General features: G+C 47.1%; 1 protein-coding gene across 3 annotated transcripts in view; it reads right to left on the minus strand.

The window, feature by feature from the left end:
* The window catches only part of IL34 (interleukin 34), an 85,480-nt gene that overhangs the window by 7,546 nt on the left and 63,431 nt on the right, over positions 1-14,503 (minus strand). For all 3 annotated transcript variants that reach the window (XM_088446228.1, XM_088446227.1, XM_088446226.1), the window contains one exon: positions 2,753-2,911. In XM_088446228.1, coding sequence (XP_088302354.1) covers positions 2,753-2,911 — 159 coding nt within the window. The remainder of the gene's footprint in view (positions 1-2,752; positions 2,912-14,503) is intronic.

The following is a 14,503-nucleotide window of genomic DNA, read 5'->3' on the forward strand; positions in this document are numbered from 1 at the left end:
CTCCCTGCCTGTCATCCCAAACCTGCCCCCTCCCTGCCTCTCATCCCAAACCTGCCTCCTCCCTGCCTGTCATCCCAAACCTGCCTCCTCCCTGCCTGTCATCCCAAACCTGCCTCCTCCCTGCCTATAATTTGAAACCTGCCGCCTCCCTACCTATCATCTGAAACCTGCCGCCTCCCTGCCTCTCACCCCAAACCTGCCGCCTCCCTGCCTGTCATCCCAAACCTGCCACCTCCCTGCCTCTCACCCCAAACCTGCCGCCTCCCTGCCTGTCATCCCAAACCTGCCGCCTCCCTGCCTGTCATCCCAAACCTGCCTCCTCCCTGCCTGTCATCCCAAACCTGCCACCTCCCTGCCTCTCATCCCAATCCTGCCGCCTCCCTACCTATCATCCCAAACCTGCCACCTCCCTGCCTCTCACCCCAAACCTGCCTCCTCCCTGCCTGTCACCCCAAACCTGCCCCCTCCCTGCCTCTCATCCCAAACCTGCCTCCTCCCTGCCTGTCATCCCAAACCTGCCTCCTCCCTGCCTCTCACCCCAAACCTGCCTCCTCCCTGCCTCTCACCCCAAACCTGCCTCCTCCCTGCCTGTCATCCCAAACCTGCCTCCTCCCTGCCTCTCACCCCAAACCTGCCCCCTCCCTGCCTCTCACCCCAAACCTGCCGCCTCCCTGCCTGTCATCCCAAACCTGCCACCTCCCTGCCTGTCATCCCAAACCTGCCGCCTCCCTGCCTGTCATCCCAAACCTGCCGCCTCCCTGCCTGTCATCCCAAACCTGCCTCCTCCCTGCCTGTCATCCCAAACCTGCCGCCTCCCTGCCTGTCATCCCAAACCTGCCTCCTCCCTGCCTGTCACCCCAAACCTGCCTCCTCCCTGCCTGTCATCCCAAACCTGCCTCCTCCCTGCCTCTCATCCCAAACCTGCCTCCACCCTGCCTGTCACCCCAAACCTGCCGCCTCCCTGCCTGTCATTCCAAACCTGCCGCCTCCCTGCCTGTCATCCCAAACCTGCCGCCTCCCTGCCTGTCACCCCAAACCTGCCTCCTCCCTGCCTGTCACTCCAAACCTGCCGCCTCCCTGCCTGTCATCCCAAACCTGCCGCCTCCCTGCCTGTCATCCCAAACCTGCCGCCTCCCTGCCTGTCATCCCAAACCTGCCTCCTCCCTGCCTGTCATCCCAAACCTGCCGCCTCCCTGCCTGTCATCCCAAACCCACTTCCACCTGCCTGTCATCCCAAACCTGCCTCCTCCCTGCCTGTCATCCCAAACCCACTTCCACCTGCCTGTCATCCCAAGCCTGCTGCCTGCTGTCTGTCTGCTCATCACAAACCCATTTCCCACTGATGTTTGTCATACCAAACCTGCTTCCTGCCCCTGTTACCACAAACTCGGAGCCTGTCAGTCACCCCGAACCCACAGCCAGCTGCCTGACACCCCAATACCTGCCTGTATGTCACCCACTGCCTGATACCCACTGTCTGCATGTCTGTCATCTGTTCGCTGCCTGGCTGTCAGCAGCTACCTGCCTGCTATCTGCCTGTCTGACACCAGCTGCCTGCCTGTCACCTGCTACCTCCCTGCACTCGCTGCCTGCCTTTCACCCGCTGCCTGCCTGACACTCGCTGCCTGCCTGACACTCACTGCCTGTCTTTCACCCGCTACCTGCCTGTCTGTTATCTGCTGCCTGCCTTTCACCCGCTGCCTGCCTGACACTCGCTGCCTGCCTGACACTCACTGCCTGTCTTTCACCCTCTGCCTGCCTGTCTGTTATCTGCTGCTTGCCTTTGTCACCTACTGCCAGTCTGCCTGTCACCCGCTGCCTGTCCATCACCCACTACCTGTATGTCACCCGCTGCCAGCCTGTCTGTCACCTGCTGCCTGTCTGTTGTGCTGAGCTGATGTGTATTATGATTAGGATTTATGGGCAATGCTTTACTACAATGGCTTCAGTGTTATCAAGTGCCAGGCAATGTGCCACAGGCATTGAACACAACAACGCATGTTACAGAGGAGCTGCTGCTGCCAGATCAGAGAAAACGGTAATTACAGAATCTACGTCGCTGGAGGAAACGCGACTTTTACTTCTTTTGTTTGATGAAGAAAACAAAATAATAGAGAATGTGCCCCAGGGACATGAACCGTATATAGGGCCTAATTCAGACCCGCTCGCGAGCGATGTTGGCCAAGTGCGCATGCGCACAACGGATGCGGCTCCGTCGTGCGCACGCGCGAGACCCGAATAACGATGGCCAAGCCATCGTTATGGGTCTCTCACACCAAAGGGGGCGTGCTGTCGATGGTGAGTGACAGCACGCCCCCTTTGGTGGGCGTGACTGCCCAGACGGAGGCGTTCCCATGGGAACGCCTACAGTCTGGGGCCGGCCCCACTGACATCACAAGTGATGTCAGTGGGAGTGCCTTCGGCTCTGATAGAGCCAAAAGCACTCCAGGGCTTGCGGCAAAGAGACCCTACTGCAAGGGTCTCATCGCAAGCCCGATGGTCGCAATGGTCTTGACCATCGCGACCATCATTTTGACCGCTCGCTATAGCTGTGGGTGGTCACCCACAGCTATGCGAGCAGCCAGGAGGCCGCTCTTAAATTCAGAGGGACGGCTCTGAATCAGGACCTTTGTCTGAATGATGGGATATAGTCAGTATAATGCCGGTTACAGCAGGACGGCCGCCTATAGCCAGACAGGCAGATTACTGTAACATCTGCAATAAGGGCCCCAAGAGACACTGAGTCTGGTACCTGTTCCTTCTGCAGCTGGAAGAACAATTTGTGAAGCTCGGTGATATAGAGGAGAGACGGGTGCCGCGCTGGTAACACATTTTGGATTTTGGACAATACGTTGTAATTGATGATGCCCCAGAGATACCGCAGCTCTTTCACAGGGATTCCTTTATTCATCTGCAGGGAAGAGAGTCACAGTGAGTCCTTTATAAATCTGCAGGGAAGAGAGTCACAGGGATTCCTTTACTAATCTGCAGAGAAGAGAGTCACAGTGAGTCCTTTATTAATCTGCAAAGTAGAAAGAGTCACAGGGATTCCTTTATTAATCTGCGGGGAAGAGAGTCACAGTGATTCCTTTATTAATCGGCAGGGAAGAGAGTCACAGTGAGTCCTTTATTAATCTGCAGGGAAGAGAGTCACAGTGATTCCTTTATTAATCTGCAGGGAAGAGAGTCACAGTGATTCCTTCATTAATCTGCAGGGAAGAGAGTCACAGTTATTCCTTTATTAATCTGCAGGGAAGAGAGTCACAGTGAGTGCTTTATTAATCTGCAGGTAAGAGAGTCACAGAGATTCCTTTATTATTCTGCAGAGTAGAAAGAGTCACAGGGATTCCTTTATTAATCTGCGGGGAAGAGAGTCACAGGGATTCCTTTATTAATCTGCAGGGAAGAGAGTCACAGTGAGTCCTATATTAATCTGCAGGGAAGAGAGTCACAGTGATTCCTTCATTAATCTGCAGGGAAGAGAGTCACAGGGATTCCTATATTAATCTGCAGAGAAGAGAGTCACAGGGATTCCTTTACTAATCTGCAGGGAAGAGAGTCACAGTGAGTCCTTTATTATTCTGCAGAGTAGAAAGAGTCACAGGGATTCCTTTATTAATCTGCAGGGAAGAGAGTCACAGGGATTCCTTTATTAATCTGCAGGGAAGAGAGTCACAGTGAGTCCTTTATTAATCTGCAGGGAAGAGAGTCACAGTGAGTCCTTTATTAATCTGCGGGGAAGAGAGTCACAGTGATTCCTTTATTAATCTGCAGGGAAGAGAGTCACAGTGAGTCCTTTATTAATCTGCAGGGAAGACAGTCACAGTGAGTCCTTTATTAATCTACAGGGAAGAGAGTCACAGAGATTCCTTTATTAATCTGCGGGGAAGAGAGTCACAGTGAGTCCTTTATTAATCTGCAGGGAAGAGAGTCACAGAGATTCCTTTATTAATCTGCCGGGAAAGAGAGTCACAGAGATTCCTTTATTAATCTGCGGGGAAGAGAGTCACAGTGTGTCCTTTATTAATATGCAAGGAAGAGAGTCACAGTGAGTCCTTTATTAATCTGCGGGGAAGAGAGTCACAGTGATCCCTTTATTAATCTGCAGGGAAGAGAGTCACAGTGATTCCTTTATTAATCTGCGGGGAAGAGAGTCACAGTGATTCCTTTATTAATCTGCAGGGAAGAGAGTCACAGTGAGTCCTTTATTAATCTGCGGGGAAGAGAGTCACAGTGAGTCCTTTATTAATCTGCAGGGAAGAGAGTCACAGTGAGTCCTTTATTAATCTGCAGGGAAGAGAGTCACAGTGAGTCCTTTATTAATCTGCGGGGGGATTGTGGACAGCGTCAGCTCAAGAAAACATTTACAGTAAATGTGATTTCCCAATCTCCTCACCAACATCGCTTATTACCTCCTATTGTCGCTAGAGAGTTCCCCATATAACTCGGGGCCTGATTTAGCTTGGATCGCAGTCGCTAATACGCACACAATCGGCTGACTGTTGCGTACTGCGCATACATATGCATCGCAGTGTGCGAACCAGTCACTGCCATCGGAATTGCGATTTCAGTGACTACACAGACCCTTACTGATTGACAGGAAGTGCCAGTTCATTTTAATGCCGTTGCAGAGGCGTCCGTAAATTATACACTGCGATGCCGTACACAGCCTGAGGCCTCATAGCGTGCGCTGTTGTTAGCAATTCCTGAGTAAGGTCAGAGCCTGTGTAAGTGTGTGTGAGGCTGTGATGGTACTCCATGTTACTGATGGTCTCTCAGTCTTGCGTAGTCACTACGTGTGATGAGGTTAGTAATTCCTGAGTAAGGTCAGAGCCTGTGTAAGTGTATGTGAGGCTGTGATGGTACTCCATGTTACTGATGGTGTCTCAGTCTTGTGCAATCACTGCGTGTGATGAGGTTAGTAATTCCTGAGTAAGGTCAGAGCCGTGTAAGTGTGTGTGAGGATGTGATGGTACTCCATGTTACTGATGGTATCTCAGTCTTGTGTAATCACTGCGTGTGATGAGGTTAGTAATTCCTGAGTAAGGTCAGAGCCTGTGTAAGTGTGTGTGAGGATATGATGGTACTCCATGTTACTGATGGTTTCTCAGTCTTGTGTAATCACTGTGTGTGATGAGGTTAGTAATTCCTGAGTAAGGTCAGAGCCTGTGTAAGTGTGTGTGAGGATGTGATGGTACTCCATGTTACTGATGGTTTCTCAGTCTTGTGTAATCACTGTGTGTGATGAGGTTAGTAATTCCTGAGTAAGGTCAGAGCCTGTGTAAGTGTGTGTGAGGCTGTGATGGTACTCCATGTTACTGATGGTCTCTCAGTCTTGTGTAATCACTGTGTGTGATGAGGTTAGTAATTCCTGAGTAAGGTCAGAGCCTGTGTAAGTGTGTGTGAGGATGTGATGGTACTCCATGTTACTGATGGTTTCTCAGTCTTGTGTAATCACTGTGTGTGATGAGGTTAGTAATTCCTGAGTAAGGTCAGAGCCTGTGTAACTGTGTGTGAGGCTGTGATGGTACTCCATGTTACTGATGGTGTCTCAGTCTTGTGTAATCACTGCGTGTGATGAGGTTAGTAATTCCTGAGTAAGGTCAGAGCTTGTGTAAGTGTGTGTGAGGATGTGATGGTACTCCATGTTACCGATGGTCTCTCAGTCTTGTGTAATCACTGTGTGATGAGGTTAGTAATTCCTGAGTAAGGTCAGAGCCTGTGTAAGTGTGTGTGATGCTGTGATGGTACTCCATGTTACTGATGGTATCTCAGTCTTGTGTAATTACTGCGTGTGATGAGGTTAGTAATTCCTGAGTAAGGTCAGAACCTGTGTAAGTATGTGTGAGGCTGTGATGGTACTCCATGTTACTGATGGTTTCTCAGTCTTGTGTAATCACTGTGTGTGATGAGGTTAGTAATTCCAGAGTAAGGTCAGAGCTTGTGTAAGTGTGTGTGAGGATGTGATGGTACTCCATGTTACCGATGGTCTCTCAGTCTTGTGTAATCACTGTGTGATGAGGTTAGTAATTCCTGAGTAAGGTCACAGCCTGTGTAAGTGTGTGTGATGCTGTGATGGTACTCCATGTTACCGATGGTCTCTCAGTCTTGTGTAATCACTGCGTGCGATGAGGTTAGTAATTCCTGAGTAAGGTCAGAGCCTGTGTAAGTGTGTGTGAGGATGTGATGGTACTCCATGTTACTGATGGTCTCTAAGTCTTGCGTAGTCACTGCGTGTGATGAGGTTAGTAATTCCTGAGTAAGGTCAGAGCATGTGTAAGTGTGTGTGAGGCTGTGATGGTACTCCATGTTACTGATGGTCTCTCAGTCTTGTGTAATCACTGTGTGTGATGAGGTTAGTAATTCCTGAGTAAGGTCAGAGCCTGTGTAAGTGTGTGTGAGGATGTGATGGTACTCCATGTTACTGATGGTTTCTCAGTCTTGTGTAATCACTGTGTGTGATGAGGTTAGTAATTCCTGAGTAAGGTCAGAGCCTGTGTAACTGTGTGTGAGGCTGTGATGGTACTCCATGTTACTGATGGTGTCTCAGTCTTGTGTAATCACTGCGTGTGATGAGGTTAGTAATTCCTGAGTAAGGTCAGAGCTTGTGTAAGTGTGTGTGAGGATGTGATGGTACTCCATGTTAACGATGGTCTCTCAGTCTTGTGTAATCACTGTGTGATGAGGTTAGTAATTCCTGAGTAAGGTCAGAGCCTGTGTAAGTGTGTGTGATGCTGTGATGGTACTCCATGTTACTGATGGTATCTCAGTCTTGTGTAATTACTGCGTGTGATGAGGTTAGTAATTCCTGAGTAAGGTCAGAACCTGTGTAAGTATGTGTGAGGCTGTGATGGTACTCCATGTTACTGATGGTTTCTCAGTCTTGTGTAATCACTGTGTGTGATGAGGTTAGTAATTCCAGAGTAAGGTCAGAGCTTGTGTAAGTGTGTGTGAGGATGTGATGGTACTCCATGTTACCGATGGTCTCTCAGTCTTGTGTAATCACTGTGTGATGAGGTTAGTAATTCCTGAGTAAGGTCACAGCCTGTGTAAGTGTGTGTGATGCTGTGATGGTACTCCATGTTACCGATGGTCTCTCAGTCTTGTGTAATCACTGCGTGCGATGAGGTTAGTAATTCCTGAGTAAGGTCAGAGCCTGTGTAAGTGTGTGTGAGGATGTGATGGTACTCCATGTTACTGATGGTCTCTCAGTCTTGCGTAGTCACTGCGTGTGATGAGGTTAGTAATTCCTGAGTAAGGTCAGAGCATGTGTAAGTGTGTGTGAGGCTGTGATGGTACTCCATGTTACTGATGGTGTCTCAGTCTTGTGTAGTCACTGTGTGTGATGAGGTTAGTAATTTCTGAGTAAGGTCAGAGCCTGTGTAAGTGTGTGTTAAGCTGTGATGGTACTCCATGTTACTGATGGTATCTCAGTCTTGTGTAATTACTGTGTGTGATGAGGTTAGTAATTCCTGAGTAAGGTCAGAGCCTGTGTAAGTGTGTTTGAGGCTGTGATGGAACTCCATGTTACCGATGCTATCTCAGTCTTGTGTAATCACTGTGTGTGATGAGGTTAGTAATTCCTGAGTAAGGTCAGAGCCTGTGTAAGTGTGTGTGAGGCTGTGATGGTACTCCATGTTACTGATGGTTTCTCAGTCTTGTGTAATCACTGTTTGTGATAAGGTTAGTAATTCCTGAGTAAGGTCAGAGCCTGTGTAAGTGTGTGTGAGGCTGTGATGGTACTCCATGTTACTGATGGTCTCTCAGTCTTGCGTAGTCACTACGTGTGATGAGGTTAGTAATTCCTGAGTAAGGTCAGAGCCTGTGTAAGTGTGTGTGAGGCTGTGATGGTACTCCATGTTACTGATGGTGTCTCAGTGTTGTGTAATCACTGCGTGTGATGAGGTTAGTAATTCCTGAGTAAGGTCAGAGCCTGTGTAAGTGTGTGTGAGGATATGATGGTAATCCATGTTACTGATGGTATCTCAGTCTTGTGTAATCACTGTGTGTGATGAGGTTAGTAATTCCTGAGTAAGGTCAGAGCCTGTGTAAGTGTGTGTGAGGCTGTGATGGTACGCCATGTTACTGATGTTATCTCAGTCCTGTGTAGTCACTACGTGTGATGAGGTTAGTAATTCCTGAGTAAGGTCAGAGCCTGTGTAAGTGTGTGTGAGGCTGTGATGGTACTCCATGTTACTGATGGTCTCTCAGTCTTGTGTAATCACTGCGTGTGATGAGGTTAGTAATTCCTGAGTAAGGTCAGAGCCTGTGTAAGTGTGTGTGAGGCTGTGATGGTACTCCATGTTACTGATGGTATCTCAGTCTTGTGTAATCACTGCGTGTGATGAGGTTAGTAATTCCTGAGTAAGGTCAGAGCCTGTGTAAGTGTGTGTGAGGATATGATGGTACTCCATGTTACTGATGGTTTCTCAGTCTTGTGTAATCACTGCGTGTGATGAGGTTAGTAATTCCTGAGTAAGGTCAGAGCCTGTGTAAGTGTGTGTGAGGCTGTGATGATACTCCATGTTACTGATGGTCTCTCAGTCTTGTGTAATCACTGTGTGTGATGAGGTTAGTAATTCCTGAGAAAGGTCAGAGCATGTGTAAGTGTGTGTGAGGCTGTGATGGTACTCCATGTTACTGATGGTGTCTCAGTCTTGTGTAGTCACTGTGTGTGATGAGATTAGTAATTTCTGAGTAAGGTCAGAGCCTGTGTAAGTGTGTGTGAGGATGTGATGGTACTCCATGTTACTGATGGTATCTCAGTCTTGTGTAATCACTGCGTGTGATGAGGTTAGTAATTCCTGAGTAAGGTCAGAGCCTGTGTAAGTGTGTGTGAGGCTGTGATGGTACTCCATGTTACTGATGGTTTCTCAGTCTTGTGTAATCACTGTTTGTGATAAGGTTAGTAATTCCTGAGTAAGGTCAGAGCCTGTGTAAGTGTGTGTGAGGCTGTGATGGTACTCCATGTTACTGATGGTCTCTCAGTCTTGCGTAGTCACTACGTGTGATGAGGTTAGTAATTCCTGAGTAAGGTCAGAGCCTGTGTAAGTGTGTGTGAGGCTGTGATGGTACTCCATGTTACTGATGGTGTCTCAGTCTTGTGTAATCACTGCGTGTGATGAGGTTAGTAATTCCTGAGTAAGGTCAGAGCCTGTGTAAGTGTGTGTGAGGATATGATGGTAATCCATGTTACTGATGGTATCTCAGTCTTGTGTAATCACTGTGTGTGATGAGGTTAGTAATTCCTGAGTAAGGTCAGAGCCTGTGTAAGTGTGTGTGAGGCTGTGATGGTACGCCATGTTACTGATGTTATCTCAGTCCTGTGTAGTCACTACGTGTGATGAGGTTAGTAATTCCTGAGTAAGGTCAGAGCCTGTGTAAGTGTGTGTGAGGCTGTGATGGTACTCCATGTTACTGATGGTCTCTCAGTCTTGTGTAATCACTGCGTGTGATGAGGTTAGTAATTCCTGAGTAAGGTCAGAGCCTGTGTAAGTGTGTGTGAGGCTGTGATGGTACTCCATGTTACTGATGGTATCTCAGTCTTGTGTAATCACTGCGTGTGATGAGGTTAGTAATTCCTGAGTAAGGTCAGAGCCTGTGTAAGTGTGTGTGAGGATATGATGGTACTCCATGTTACTGATGGTTTCTCAGTCTTGTGTAATCACTGCGTGTGATGAGGTTAGTAATTCCTGAGTAAGGTCAGAGCCTGTGTAAGTGTGTGTGAGGCTGTGATGATACTCCATGTTACTGATGGTCTCTCAGTCTTGTGTAATCACTGTGTGTGATGAGGTTAGTAATTCCTGAGAAAGGTCAGAGCATGTGTAAGTGTGTGTGAGGCTGTGATGGTACTCCATGTTACTGATGGTGTCTCAGTCTTGTGTAGTCACTGTGTGTGATGAGATTAGTAATTTCTGAGTAAGGTCAGAGCCTGTGTAAGTGTGTGTGAGGATGTGATGGTACTCCATGTTACTGATGGTATCTCAGTCTTGTGTAATCACTGCGTGTGATGAGGTTAGTAATTCCTGTGTAAGGTCAGAGCCTGTGTAAGTGTGTGTGAGGCTGTGATGGTACTCCATGTTACTGATGGTTTCTCAGTCTTGTGTAATCACTGTGTGTGATGAGGTTAGTAATTCCTGAGTAAGGTCAGAGCCTGTGTAAGTGTGTGTGAGGCTGTGATGGTACTCCATGTTACTGATGGTCTCTCAGTCTTGTGTAATCACTGTGTGTGATGAGGTTAGTAATTCCTGAGTAAGGTCAGAGCCTGTGTAAGTGTGTGTGAGGATGTGATGGTACTCCATGTTACTGATGGTTTCTCAGTCTTGTGTAATCACTGTGTGTGATGAGGTTAGTAATTCCTGAGTAAGGTCAGAGCCTGTGTAACTGTGTGTGAGGCTGTGATGGTACTCCATGTTACTGATGGTGTCTCAGTCTTGTGTAATCACTGCGTGTGATGAGGTTAGTAATTCCTGAGTAAGGTCAGAGCTTGTGTAAGTGTGTGTGAGGATGTGATGGTACTCCATGTTACCGATGGTCTCTCAGTCTTGTGTAATCACTGTGTGATGAGGTTAGTAATTCCTGAGTAAGGTCAGAGCCTGTGTAAGTGTGTGTGATGCTGTGATGGTACTCCATGTTACTGATGGTATCTCAGTCTTGTGTAATTACTGTGTGTGATGAGGTTAGTAATTCCTGAGTAAGGTCAGAGCCTGTGTAAGTGTGTGTGAGGCTGTGATGGTACTCCATGTTACCGATGGTATCTCAGTCTTGTGTATTTACTGTGTGTGATGAGGTTAGTAATTCCTGAGTAAGGTCAGAGCCTGTGTAAGTGTGTGTGAGGCTGTGATGGTACTCCATGTTACCGATGGTCTCTCAGTCTTGTGTAATCACTGCGTGTGATGAGGTTAGTAATTCCTGAGTAAGGTCAGAGCCTGTGTAAGTGTGTGTGAGGATGTGATGGTACTCCATGTTACTGATGGTCTCTCAGTCTTGTGCAATCACTGCGTGTGATGAGGTTAGTAATTCCTGAGTAAGGTCAGAGCCTGTGTAAGTGTGTGTGAGGATGTGATGGTACTCCATGTTACTGATGGTCTCTCAGTCTTGTGTAATCACTGTGTGTGATGAGGTTAGTAATTCCTGAGTAAGGTCAGAGCCTGTGTAAGTGTGTGTGAGGCTGTGATGGTTCTCCATGTTACTGATGGTGTCTCAGTCTTGTGTAATCACTGTGTGTGATGAGGTTAGTAATTCCTGAGTAATGTCAGAGCCTGTGTAAGTGTGTGTGAGGATGTAATGGTACTCCATGTTACTGATGGTGTCTCGGTCTTGTGTAATCACTGTGTGTGATGAGGTTAGTAATTCCTGAGTAAGGTCAGAGCCTGTGTAAGTGTGTGTGAGGATGTGATGGTACTCCATGTTACTGATGGTATCTCAGTCTTGTGTAATCACTGTGTGTGATGAGGTTAGTAATTCCTGAGTATGGTCAGAGCCTGTGTAAGTGTGTGTGAGGATGTGATGGTACTCCATGTTACCGATGGTCTCTCAGTCTTGTGTAATCACTGTGTGTGATGAGGTTAGTAATTCCTGAGTAAGGTCAGAGCCTGTGTAAGTGTGTGTGAGGCTGTGATGGTACTCCATGTTACTGATGGTATCTCAGTCTTGTGTAATCACTGCGTGTGATGAGGTTAGTAATTCCTGAGTAAGGTCAGAGCCTGTGTAAGTGTGTGTGAGGATATGATGGTACTCCATGTTACTGATGGTTTCTCAGTCTTGTGTAATCACTGCGTGTGATGAGGTTAGTAATTCCTGAGTAAGGTCAGAGCCTGTGTAAGTGTGTGTGAGGCTGTGATGATACTCCATGTTACTGATGGTCTCTCAGTCTTGTGTAATCACTGTGTGTGATGAGGTTAGTAATTCCTGAGAAAGGTCAGAGCATGTGTAAGTGTGTGTGAGGCTGTGATGGTACTCCATGTTACTGATGGTGTCTCAGTCTTGTGTAGTCACTGTGTGTGATGAGATTAGTAATTTCTGAGTAAGGTCAGAGCCTGTGTAAGTGTGTGTGAGGATGTGATGGTACTCCATGTTACTGATGGTATCTCAGTCTTGTGTAATCACTGCGTGTGATGAGGTTAGTAATTCCTGAGTAAGGTCAGAGCCTGTGTAAGTGTGTGTGAGGCTGTGATGGTACTCCATGTTACTGATGGTTTCTCAGTCTTGTGTAATCACTGTGTGTGATGAGGTTAGTAATTCCTGAGTAAGGTCAGAGCCTGTGTAAGTGTGTGTGAGGCTGTGATGGTACTCCATGTTACTGATGGTCTCTCAGTCTTGTGTAATCACTGTGTGTGATGAGGTTAGTAATTCCTGAGTAAGGTCAGAGCCTGTGTAAGTGTGTGTGAGGATGTGATGGTACTCCATGTTACTGATGGTTTCTCAGTCTTGTGTAATCACTGTGTGTGATGAGGTTAGTAATTCCTGAGTAAGGTCAGAGCCTGTGTAACTGTGTGTGAGGCTGTGATGGTACTCCATGTTACTGATGGTGTCTCAGTCTTGTGTAATCACTGCGTGTGATGAGGTTAGTAATTCCTGAGTAAGGTCAGAGCTTGTGTAAGTGTGTGTGAGGATGTGATGGTACTCCATGTTACCGATGGTCTCTCAGTCTTGTGTAATCACTGTGTGATGAGGTTAGTAATTCCTGAGTAAGGTCAGAGCCTGTGTAAGTGTGTGTGATGCTGTGATGGTACTCCATGTTACTGATGGTATCTCAGTCTTGTGTAATTACTGTGTGTGATGAGGTTAGTAATTCCTGAGTAAGGTCAGAGCCTGTGTAAGTGTGTGTGAGGCTGTGATGGTACTCCATGTTACCGATGGTATCTCAGTCTTGTGTATTTACTGTGTGTGATGAGGTTAGTAATTCCTGAGTAAGGTCAGAGCCTGTGTAAGTGTGTGTGAGGCTGTGATGGTACTCCATGTTACCGATGGTCTCTCAGTCTTGTGTAATCACTGCGTGTGATGAGGTTAGTAATTCCTGAGTAAGGTCAGAGCCTGTGTAAGTGTGTGTGAGGATGTGATGGTACTCCATGTTACTGATGGTCTCTCAGTCTTGTGCAATCACTGCGTGTGATGAGGTTAGTAATTCCTGAGTAAGGTCAGAGCCTGTGTAAGTGTGTGTGAGGATGTGATGGTACTCCATGTTACTGATGGTCTCTCAGTCTTGTGTAATCACTGTGTGTGATGAGGTTAGTAATTCCTGAGTAAGGTCAGAGCCTGTGTAAGTGTGTGTGAGGCTGTGATGGTTCTCCATGTTACTGATGGTGTCTCAGTCTTGTGTAATCACTGTGTGTGATGAGGTTAGTAATTCCTGAGTAATGTCAGAGCCTGTGTAAGTGTGTGTGAGGATGTAATGGTACTCCATGTTACTGATGGTGTCTCGGTCTTGTGTAATCACTGTGTGTGATGAGGTTAGTAATTCCTGAGTAAGGTCAGAGCCTGTGTAAGTGTGTGTGAGGATGTGATGGTACTCCATGTTACTGATGGTATCTCAGTCTTGTGTAATCACTGTGTGTGATGAGGTTAGTAATTCCTGAGTATGGTCAGAGCCTGTGTAAGTGTGTGTGAGGATGTGATGGTACTCCATGTTACTGATGGTATCTCAGTCTTGTGTAATCACTGTGTGTGATGAGGTTAGTAATTCCTGACTAAGGTCAGAGCCTGTGTAAGTGTGTGTGAGGATGTGATGGTACTCCATGTTACTGATGGTATCTCAGTCTTGTGTAATCACTGCGTGTGATGAGGTTAGTAATTCCTGAGTAAGGTCAGAGCCTGTGTAAGTGTGTGTGAGGATGTGATGGTACTCCATGTTACTGATGGTCTCTCAGTCTTGTGTAATCACTGTGTGTGATGAGGTTAGTAATTCCTGAGTAAGGTCAGAGCCTGTGTAAGTGTGTGTGAGGCTGTGATGGTTCTCCATGTTACTGATGGTGTCTCAGTCTTGTGTAATCACTGTGTGTGATGAGGTTAGTAATTCCTGAGTAATGTCAGAGCCTGTGTAAGTGTGTGTGAGGATGTAATGGTACTCCATGTTACTGATGGTGTCTCGGTCTTGTGTAATCACTGTGTGTGATGAGGTTAGTAATTCCTGAGTAAGGTCAGAGCCTGTGTAAGTGTGTGTGAGGATGTGATGGTACTCCATGTTACTGATGGTATCTCAGTCTTGTGTAATCACTGTGTGTGATGAGGTTAGTAATTCCTGACTAAGGTCAGAGCCTGTGTAAGTGTGTGTGAGGATGTGATGGTACTCCATGTTACTGATGGTATCTCAGTCTTGTGTAATCACTGTGTGTGATGAGGTTAGTAATTCCTGAGTAAGGTCAGAGCCTGTGTAAGTGTGTGTGAGGTGATGGTACTCGATTGTACCAATGGTTTCGCGGTCTAAACATTATGGATGTGTATAAGGTAAAGTGGGCGTCCTTATGTAGTGCAGCGGTGGGTGAATTAGCATACTATCACAGTT

This window comes from Taudactylus pleione, unplaced genomic scaffold (genome assembly GCF_031769625.1).
Source record: "Taudactylus pleione unplaced genomic scaffold, aTauple2 ptg000394l, whole genome shotgun sequence".
NCBI classification, from domain to species: Eukaryota; Metazoa; Chordata; class Amphibia; order Anura; family Myobatrachidae; genus Taudactylus; species Taudactylus pleione.